The sequence below is a fragment of the Kryptolebias marmoratus genome, linkage group LG19 (genome assembly GCF_001649575.2).
Source record: "Kryptolebias marmoratus isolate JLee-2015 linkage group LG19, ASM164957v2, whole genome shotgun sequence".
NCBI classification, from domain to species: Eukaryota; Metazoa; Chordata; class Actinopteri; order Cyprinodontiformes; family Rivulidae; genus Kryptolebias; species Kryptolebias marmoratus.
In genome coordinates this window covers 14,054,972-14,065,887 of record NC_051448.1, presented here as the reverse complement: position 1 = coordinate 14,065,887, position 10,916 = coordinate 14,054,972, and the positions used below count along the sequence as shown (strand labels likewise).

Below are 10,916 nucleotides of genomic sequence, written 5' to 3'. Positions count from 1 at the left end.
TAGCAGCTCGGACTCTCGCAGCAAACAGCGCCCCCTGCTGCTTAAAGAAGGTACTGGCTGTTTCCTGGAGGGAGCAGCCTCTGCATCAGGGTTCTGCAACCTTTACTATAAAAAAGAGCCATTCCTGCTCCTTTTTCCACTAAATAAGTCTTGTCCAGAGCTCAACTTGAAGCTTGAAATAAACACAACTCATTAAATGCCAAACAAGCGTCTGTTTACCTACAGAAACAGCCAAAGTGACGGAAAAAAGACAACAACGACAACATCCATGGAAGTGCCTTTAGGGTCTGACAATTTTGATGTATTGGTACATATTTATGCTCAGATTTGAAAATAGACTTTGTTTTCATTGAGTGCACATTTGCATTTTAGAATTGCTTTTAAAAACATCTGGAAAACCACTGGAGTAAACTCTTTCAATTTGATAATATTCAGGATAACATTTATTACGTATTACATTTAATTTCATAGTTTGTAATGAGTACCTTCAAAGATCTATACCAAATGGCTGACAGTTTTTCTTACGTTAGAACAAAAAAAGACCAATCTCCTATAAAGAAAGGAAAAAAAAAACTTGTTAATTTCTGCTGCTGTACAGCCACTAAGTTCACTTTTTAGTGTGCAACACGAACACTACAGAGGTAATGAAGCATAAAGTCCATGTCACTGAATTTGAATTCCCTGAAACACTGGATGTTTTAAAATCCTCAAAGGCATACAACTCATCTAAACACTGCTTTGAGTCAAAATCACAGTAATTGTGGTATTTTATTAAATAAAAAGCAACTCATTTTACCAACAGAGCTCAATATCCCACCACGAAGATGAACCTAAACACTTGACAATGAAAAAGTTCGCTTTTTTTAATCCACCACCAACAAAACAAGACTCCTCAGAGGTGAAAAAGGTTCGATTTAATGATCAACTTCCAGAACTACCGGAGACCAAGTGAACTCCAGCAAACGCGGTCAACATAAAACAATCCAACAAGAGGACACTTTCCACTGAGCAACATTATTTCCAAACATTAGAGAAACTAAATATTCTTCTGTGTTTTATTACTTTTATAAAATGAGAGAAAATTGTGAAAAAGGAAAAAGAAAAACTGCTGAATCTCAAATCCTGCAAGAAAGAAAAAAAAAAAGAAAGTTTAAAGGTCAGCCTTAATGATACTACGGCTCTGTGAGTTTATTTATATTATTGCAAAGCTCAGTTTAGCTAAAACCGAACAAAGTGCAGAGCTGATTTTAATCCGTTCGCCTCCGAGAGACGGAAGAACGGTTAATGCTCAGGATTTCTCACCCGTCAGATGGTTCCTGCATCTTCTCGGGGTCCCTCAGCTCTCTAAACATCTTTGAGTAAAAGTCTTTCTCTTTGTCCATGCTGTCTTTATAACATCTGGAACATAAAAACATATTTATACACAAGGAATATTCTCCAAACCAGGTTTCAAACTGATGTGATTTTTAAGCTAAATCTTGAGTTTGCCACAAAAACGCAGGACCAGGCTTCACTGAAAGCCCAACAACAATCAGCTTACGTTGCCACTTTCTTCAGGAGGTTGTTGATGTCACGGTCGAAAGGCTTCTTGGCTTGAGCCGACACGAGGCAACCCTGAGCGCTCTCGTACTCGCACAGCTCCAGGTACGCCTAGGAGAGAAGACTCAAGCCTGAAATCAACTTAAACTGTAACGGACTTGACTCTGTTTAAGTTAAAAAAATAAATAAATAAAAAAGGAGCTAAAGTAGTGGCAAAGAGCGAAGGAGGTTTAATTGGATGCTCCGCAGAAAGTCTGCAAAGAGAAACCCAGTCTGACCTGCCCGCAGCGGAAAAGAGCCTTCGTGTTGGCGGAGTCTATCTCCAAGGCTTTGTTGGCATATTTGAGGGCTTTGTGTGGGCTCTCCAGACGGAGCTCGGTGAGAGAAAGGTTCAGATAGAGAGGGAGCTGAGCCGTCCTGATCTTCTCTCTCTCCGGCTTGCTCTGCGGCTCTCTGTTTCCCAGCAGAGTTATCGCCTGTAGGGGAGGCAGACAGGCCGCGACAAAAAAACACACGCTCACCATTACTTGCAGCACACTGAAACACGTCGTGGGCAACTCATCACCAGATAAAAGCGAGCTACTGCTTCGTTCTGTACTTGTTTGTAGCGGTCTTTGGCATTCTCGTATCGGCTCTGGTTGAAGCAACGGTTGCCGAAGTTGCGCAGAGTGTTGACGACTTCAAGAAGTGTGGACAGAGGAATGGTGTTCTGCTCCTCCTGGAAACAAAAAAAGTTTAAAATAAAAATGCACAGCAACCGTTGTTTGTTTTGGGAGGGCTTTTAAAACCGCAATACAAACAAGTATAAAGAGACCTTTCTATCTCACTACACAGATCCAAATTCTATTGAATGCAGTTGAGACTAAAAGCCCTTTTCTGTGTTTTGTTTTAAAACTGCATAAATGAAATAAACAGACATATATAAATTTTTCTTACATCTGCTGTTCATATCAGCAGGCATTTACTGCTGTCAGGTGGATCTTTGATGTTCAGGTTGTAGCTTCCCTACCTCGCTCATTGCAATAAAGTCATCCACCTGTGCAGAGTCAAGGTAGTCCAGGACCTGGACCTCGTACAGAACCGCGGCGGCAGCGGGGATGAACGGAGGACAGCCCATGTCTCCGTATGCATACTGGGGCTGGAAGAGGAAACGAGAGAACTCGCCTCTCTTCATGGTCAGCAGCCCCAGCTCCAACCCAGCCAGTGTCACGTCTGTTCAGATTATATGTTAGAAATCGATCCTCCGATCAGGCCGAGGAGAGGAATTACTGAGCAGCTTGAAGGAAGATTTCCAACCTCTTCCCAGCTTCATCATCGGAGGGTACTTGAGGTGAGTGGTGGTGTCAAAAGGCTGGTCAGAATACTCCAGGAAACCTGAGTAATACACTGCAGAGAGGGGGAGGAAAACCAGCCAGCTGAAAACTATTTGAGAGATTCTGAATCATCTGAGAAGCGTTAGACAGGCTTGATCTTATAGATACTCAATACTGAAGCATTTTGAGGCACAGGTGGACCCTCTCCAGGCTGGACCACCTCCTTCAGGATCCCGCCGTCTCCCAAGACGTCATACATCTGCTGGCGTAGCTGCTCAAAAGGACTCTACAAGGCAATCAAAATGCATTTGGGCTATTTTAAAGTCAGTTTGAAAGCAAAACCAACCATGGTTAACCACTGCAAGAGAGTCCAATGATAGGCAAGTAATGCGCCTTTGACTTGTATTCATCATTTTAAGGGTTAAAGAGGAAGTAAAGCTTCCTCTCCACTCAAGATTTGAGATTTCCTCTCATATCTGACTGTAAAATGATGTGAAATGTCAAAATAACTGGACAAAAACAACTATTTGATAATTTCTCCACATAAAAAGCATGAAACCTTGCTATTCAAGAACTACTTTACAATATTTCTCTTGCAAAGATGTGTTTACTTCAGCTGTTTTTTTGGATTAAATAATTACCTACAAGTGCAATTAGCTAAGAAGCCTAAAATAGTTTTTTTTTGCTCTTGTTGACTAGTAAGATAAATGTGTTGAGAAGTAAAAGAAAAAAATAACTTGACAGTAATCTCACATTTCTGTCTGAACTATCTTGTTCTGTCTGCTAAATTACCATAAAGTTGTATTTTTTTACAACTTTAACACAATTTAAAGACAATGTTTTGCATTAAACTGCAATAACACACCAGTTAAAGTAATTTAAAGTGTGATTTGAGACCACACTGATAAATTGTTTATGTTTTTAGCTAGGCTACATATAGCTAAGCTAGCCACTTGGTCACGCGCTGACCTACCGGTGTGGTCGTCCTCTGCAGCTCATCGGCGCTTCTCAGGCTCCCAAAACACGATATTAACCCGTTTAATGACATTCAGTCGGTGGTAAAATAACCTGCTACAGACTGGAAATGTATGCGAGCGGTGCCGTTTTATTTTGTGGAATAAAATAATAGCTCTCAACCATATATTGGCGTTCAAGTTTTAAGCTAATTGTGCCACCTGACCCCGCTAACCAATAGTGGGAATGGTTCAACCAACTGTGTGATGCGTTCACTGACCGTAGCAGCAGGGGTTTTATTTATTTAAAATGTCTTTTTTGTGACATATCATGGTTTCATTGGACAAGGACAAATGCATAACGGACACTAAAATAAACAACTTTTTAAAAGCTATTTTCTGTATAAGTTTAGATACGTGCACACTGGTGAATAATTTTATATGCTGCCACCTGGTGGATAACTGCTGTAACTGCACTGCAATTCAAGGCATGTCACCCAAATAAAAGAATACATTAACAATTTTTATTCAGTTAAAGTCCTCACTGATGAGTTTTTTAAGTCAAGTTAAATCTAAGCATTGAAGTAATCATTGGAAACTACTTACATTGGTTTGTTTTGAGTCAAATCTTTGAATAATAGTACTTGTATTACAGTAATTGTTATAAGCCACTATTTTCTCTAAAAGCAGCTTCCCTTGAGGCATTTCCCCCTGTACATCAATGAGTTTGTGTGAATAGATTTTAACTCTTTGTTTTGGAAACATCAGACGTATTACGGCAATGTCAATTTGTGTTTTTTTTAAGCTGTAATGCAAAGCAAAAATAGAAATCCTATGAGACAATATTTCAATCAAGTATTCATGACACAAGCAGTCATAATAATGAATGATAACCAGAACTTAGCAGAAACATGGAAATAAAGAAGGAAAAAGTAACATTACATCATACAGTAACTCTTATTTAAAGTACTAAAATAAATAAAATAAACCACAAAGTATTTAAACAGATTTTATTATTTTTCTCAGTTTTTTTGAACATGCAGTAATATTTTCAATCAGACTGCTACATTATATACAAGTCTGTCACATGTGTTCCTCATTACAGTGATATCAGTAATGAAACATAACTCCTCACTGTGCAGACAAATCTGTAAACTGCTGAGAGTAAAGGTGTATCAGCAGTAAAATGTTCCTCTTATCATTGGCTTACAGAGCATAATGAGCAAATAAAATATACAAAGGAATATGTAAATAAGTACAAAAATGTGTTAATAAATAGACAGATTTAACCTTAAAATTGACTAGCTAATGCAAATAAATAAATATCCACTTTAATAGTTTTATACATATATATATATACAGTTTTTTATGTATGCACAATGCATATGTACATGTGTGTGTGTGTGTTTGTGTGTGTGGGGCTGGGTGTCCTCAACAGACAGTGAAACAACTCCACAGTGAAATGTAAAGCGAATCGATTGGCATGTTTCCGACCTGGGATTAACCAGTAAGCCAGTTAAAAGCTTTCCTCCTTGTTTTCATTAGAAGTTCTGCAGATCAGCAGGATAAACAAAGTTGTTCCTAAAGAGTTTGTAGGCCAAGAGCTGCCCTCCAAATATCATCATGACCAAGCCTGAACCTGCAGGGACACAAATTCAGTACATGGTTAAAAAAGAAAGAGAGAGAAGACTCAATCACAGGGGGGGGGGAGGCCAGCAGCAGGAGCTGAATTTTGGAGATATGTTGGATGTGAGTTCTTACAGTCTGTAGAAAATAAAAAAAACAACTTGCTCTGACAGAAAGGGAGAGGGAAAGGAGTAGATGTTTTCCGTGTTATCCAAAAAAACAAAAAGTATGAATCTTACCAAGAGCGATCCACCAGTGCTCCTCTGAAGGGAAGTCTGACATCACTGCAAAAACACATCAGGATATTTAATTTACAATCACTTTATCTAAATTAAAATATATAGTTGTGCACTTTTAGTTCAGTTTGGCAGAATGCATGTCAACTCATAGTGCCTGCATGTTTGCCCATATATATCTGAACTATAGTACACACCACAATATCTACTTACATGATCAGGCCTGCAATCCTATCAGTTGTTCCAACCTATTGATCCACCTGTGAGTGTGTGTGTATGTGTGTGTGAGCACGTGTGTATTCACCTGCTACAGTCATTGCAACGTGCAGCAGTGTGACAGTTATGGCGTAATCCCAAACCCATTCCTCCACAATCCACGCAAACACCAGGCCGCCCAAAACGTACGTCACTTCTGTGGAAATGACCCCAACTGGAGAGCAGAAGAAGAAGAAGTAAATAACTAGACAGCCCATGAAAGCTTCATTTCAATCAAATATGAAAACTATTGGCTTTTTTTTACATTTAGTTTAAGGTAGTTGCAGCAGCTGAGTTGTGGGAAAGCAGAACAGATGTCCACTTTGACAGACAGCATAAAAAGAAGTGGCCCGATGCTGTTTTAGTAAGAAAAATAAATATGTATTTAAACACAAACACCACTCAGATCAGTTTAATTTGGTATGTTTTACAGATTCTTACCGATATCCTATGATATACTGCAAAACAACTTCTGCACATCGTCATATAAATAATATTTTTTCAGTAGTCAATAAGCTAAATCTTGAATATATTAATCAACTAAAACTATGGCACTAAACTATAACTATAAATGATTTGTGAAATAAATAAATAAAAAGTTGTTTTTCAGTCTGATTTTTGTGGAGAAAAGCTGTTTACCATCCGAGTGATCTATGTTTTATTCCTTCTAAAAGGAAATTAGACTAATTTAGACATAGTTAACACGTTTTAATGTTTTTTAAAAAATACTGTAAATATCTGCAACTCATCTCACAACCTTTTGTGAGAAATGTTCAGTTTTGAACTTCTGCTGCCTGTTTGGTTGTCCGTGATCGGCCAAAAATAATGGAGGACACGTCAAATCAGCCTCTATAGTAAACATACATTATTATTATTAGGTATTACAGAGTAGAATAGAATGAAAAAAGAAAAGCCTGGACTACAAAATTGTCCTTTTCCCTAGGATTTTTACAGGCTAAAATAAACTATTAAACACAGTAAAAGAAAGAACATTTCCCAAATCCTAATGTGAGCCTTTTATTATGAGTGGTTTTAACATAAAAAAAAAACTTTCTCACAAAAGATCCCAAGCTGTTTAGAGTTACTTTGTGTTCTAGTTCTTTCTAGATACAAAACAAACAACATTGGCAAGCAGAAGTACAAAACTTTAAATATTTGGCTTCTAAAAACACTGCAGAACATAAACATTAAAGAGGATAAAAGTAACTTGATTTCTATTAAAGTACATGTTGTACTTTATTGAATGTAATCGAAATTTACTAAAACGTAACTCACCCAAGTACTTGGGATTCTGCCATGACGGTTGTGTCGTGTAGTCGAAAGGAGTCAGCAGGCTGTTGATCTCGTGGACTCTACGGAAAAAGATCATGAGGCGTTTCTTAAAGACAGTTTGGTGATATTCTGTTTGAGTGTGTAGGTTTCATTTATGCCTGTGTGTGTGTGTGTGTGTGTGTGTGTACCTGAACAGGCCGATGCAAAGGCTGACCGCGATGTAGTAGAGAGAGTAGAAGCACACCATGCACATCAGCAGATTCTGCAGGACAACCTGAGAACGGAGGACACGCAGTCTGACACAGATCGAACCAGAACCATGGAATCATTTTAAAAACAGCGCTGCTTGAAGGAAAGTATTGGGAGTGACTCTCAGCTATTACCACACAGAACTGTCGCTCATTATGTGTGCAATCGACTGAGTTATAGCTATGTTTGTGTTGGCTAAGGTTGATTGGCTGTGGCAGCCATCTTGACTTCAAAAGTTAATCAGTTGTAGTCATACATCTGATGATTATCTTCAGAGAGTTTTAATAAATCTCATCCGGTGGTTCATGAGATATTTTGCTAAATGAACACACACAGGTAATTACATGATTGCCCAGCTTTCATGGCTATGAGGAATAAATAACAATATTTTAGGTGTAGTTTTAATCAGCAACACAAAACATTGAATTACATATATTCCATAGCATAGTGGCATTAATATATTATCTTTCTATTTTGTTATTATTAGTGTTAGAAACTGACATTACAAACCTAAGTCATGTGTTTGCCTCTTAAAATATTGTCAGGTAAATTGCCTGCTACCATTTGCTTTATGCAAGATAACAGAGTTATGTAGAACCCATGACACTTAAAATCAAGTGCATCATAAACCTTTTGCTTCACATGCGTCCCAAGCTCATAGAAATTGTCCGCTTCTTCATGCTCTGCCCTCTTCAGTGACCCAGAAAGCATCCCCTCCTGACAGCAGACAGTCAATGTCTGCTCCAAAAGGCCTGCTTTCATAGATGACTGCCTGCAGCCTTCACAGGAAATGAGGTACACGACCCCACCCCCATTAGGAGGTAAAAGACCTTTTCCCGTGGCTGACATTTGTGGTGGTCGAACACAGGTGCAGCTAATTACTCCAGTAATGAGCTCCATGCCAGTCGTTGGATCGGTACCAGCCAGGACTCTGTGGCTTACTGACACACCCTAATGGAAAGGGGGGGTCATTGGTAATCCTATTAGTTACACTTGTGATTTCCTGCTGGGACGAGTCAAATGTCTGGTGTTGTGCAGAGCACAAGACAGGAAGAATAACGCACTCCACAGTCGGTTAAAGAAACGGTTCAGCGCTTCAAGGTGCTTCAAAATGCTCAAGAACTCAATAAAATGTTTGCGAGCCCAGAATGAGAGCTGAAACGAGAAAAATGTTCACTGTGTTCGATGCTAACTGACAACAATTAGCACAGTAACCAGTTAAATTGTGTGTAGCTGAATTGTGAGCTAAAGGCTCTTTATAGTTAGTTAAATGTGGTCACTTATTTACTTGAGTATTGTTGTATGTCATGTTACCAACAAACAACGTGACAAAGGAGCAAATAGATGGCAAACAATTTAGGAACAAAAAACAACAAACTTTAAATCAGAGTTCCATTTTGCCCTAAGTTCTTGCTTTGTTGCCATTTTCTTGTGTTTAGTAGACACAAAAGTTTTGAAATTTTCTGTAAATAAATCCTGAGGCTTACACTATGAGGGTTTAATATGGATGCTGTGGCCGATGACCAAGAAGTAAAACCAAATTTCTCCTTGTTCGTACAGACAGCAAAGGTGCGGGAGTGTCTAAAACCAGAAAAGTAGTTAATACCTTTAGAGGCAGCTGAACACCTTTGGCTAACCCTTTGGTTTTTTTGCCATCTCAAGATGTGACCCAAAAATAAGCTTATCGACCTGAAATTTCACCCCTTAACCCTAAAAACGTTCCCTCAAATTCTCCATTATTGGCAAAATAAAAGATAAATCATAAACTACATTGATCTTAGACTATGAGTGGACTAAATCATAGCAAATAAACGAATTGAATGGATTTGATGTTTATTCTGTGGCAATTAAATTATGGTTAAGGAATAAAATTTAGATAATTTTGCAGTAATTCTACCCTTAGACTGCTATGTTACTTCTTCTTGTTGAGATTCATTGCCCCCCTATTTCCCATATCAACAAGAAAGCCTAAATAAAATACAAATTTAATGGACAAAATAGGCTACATTTGAATATAGCTTTATAAATGTTCCGATTATCTAATACAAGAGAGATTCTGCCGTCCTTTTCTCTCACATATTTCTCTGTTCTAGTATTTTATTCTAGCCTTCCAGTGTCCTTACCCAGGTGTCGCTGGGTGTAGTCTTGAGGGAGAGTGGTCCATGGCGTTTTATGAGTGTGAATCCACAGCAACGACAGCAGTAGTCCAAAAACATGAATGGTTGCTGGTCTAAATGAGAGAAAGTAGCCTACATGTCTGGTATCTGAGTCTCTGAGGGCGTGCAGGATGGAAGGAAGGAGAGGTGGATTAGAAGAAAACGGATTACTACTAAGAAGTTTGGGTAAATCCCATGTGGGGTGAGGTGAGCAAACTGTAGTATAGATGTACACAAGTAAACCAGAATCAGGAAGTTCATACAAATCAACTTTAAAGATAAAACCACAAATTTGGGGCCAAAAGTTTCAATAAACTTACATATTTTTCTTTCAGTTTAGTTATATAGAAGTGTTTCTCTCTCCCTTTTTTTTCTTATTTCGTTTCTGTTTTAGTCTCTTTACTCAAAAGTGGGAAAAATACAACCCAACAATGACTGAAAATGAACACAGGTATTTTTTTAAACAAAGAGATACGGCTAAGCACATCTTTCACACGCGCTTTGAATGTTTGACTGTGTTAACCTTTCACTTACATTTAGTTTCCTGTCTGGTTGTAGTCAGAGGGTCTCAGTGGGTATCACACATCCACGGCTCTCAGCCTCAACACCGGTGCTCCACAGGGCTGTGTGCTTAGCCCCCTACTCTATAACCATCTATACGTACGACCGCATTCCTGCTCACTACAGCAACGCCATAGTCAAGTCTGCAGATGACACCACAGAGGTGGGGCTCATCAGTCTGCTACAGGGACGAGGTGAAGCAGCTGACTGCTTGGTGCACGGGGAACAAACTGCTCCTTAACACCTCAGAGACTAAAGGAGCTGATTATTGACTACAGGAAGAAGAAAACAGAGCTCATTAGCAGGGACTGTGTGGAGAAGGTAGCAGAGTCAGAGTGGGAACACCTCTGAGCTGCTGAAAAAGGCCCAGCAGAGACAACGCCACCCAGAGACTGCTGGTGTCCTTTTATAGATGCTCCGCAGAGAGCTTCCTAACATGCTGTACTCACCGTGTGGCATTTCAGCGGCACTGCGGCTCAGAGGAAAGTGCTCCAGAGAGTCACTGACACAACCCAGAAGATCGTGGCGTGCCCTCTCCTCTCACTGGAAGAACTCCACTCACCCTGGACATGGTCAGGTTGAACTGTTACGTTCAAACTGACTGATGGGATAACTAGTGATATTAAACTTGCTAATGTTGAACATCTGTAGCTTTAATAATCTTGTAAATGATTAATCTTGTGAAGGATTCGTCTTTTTACCTAATACTAGTGGGTTTACACACACACACACACACACACACACACACACACACAC

At 39.2% G+C, this 10,916-nt stretch overlaps 2 protein-coding genes across 2 annotated transcripts; both read right to left on the bottom strand.

Annotated features, from left to right (window-relative positions):
• Positions 1–255: 255 nt before the first annotated feature.
• On the bottom strand, positions 256–4,052 carry fkbp6 (FKBP prolyl isomerase 6). Its single transcript, XM_017409065.3, has 9 exons — positions 3,826–4,052; positions 3,021–3,138; positions 2,836–2,925; positions 2,549–2,751; positions 2,138–2,257; positions 1,818–2,015; positions 1,541–1,650; positions 1,303–1,398; positions 256–1,122 (listed from the first exon to the last, which is right to left on the bottom strand). Exons 1-9 carry the CDS (start codon positions 3,898–3,900, stop codon positions 1,116–1,118), a joined length of 1,017 nt encoding a protein of 338 aa, XP_017264554.2. The 5' UTR covers positions 3,901–4,052; the 3' UTR covers positions 256–1,115.
• A 749-nt stretch (positions 4,053–4,801) lies between these two features.
• On the bottom strand, positions 4,802–9,766 carry tmem244 (transmembrane protein 244). Its single transcript, XM_017409064.3, has 6 exons — positions 9,567–9,766; positions 7,383–7,468; positions 7,198–7,274; positions 5,972–6,097; positions 5,671–5,715; positions 4,802–5,444 (listed from the first exon to the last, which is right to left on the bottom strand). The coding sequence occupies exons 1-6, from the start codon at positions 9,657–9,659 to the stop codon at positions 5,347–5,349; spliced, it is 525 nt and encodes a 174-aa protein (XP_017264553.1). The 5' UTR covers positions 9,660–9,766; the 3' UTR covers positions 4,802–5,346.
• Positions 9,767–10,916: the final 1,150 nt, after the last annotated feature.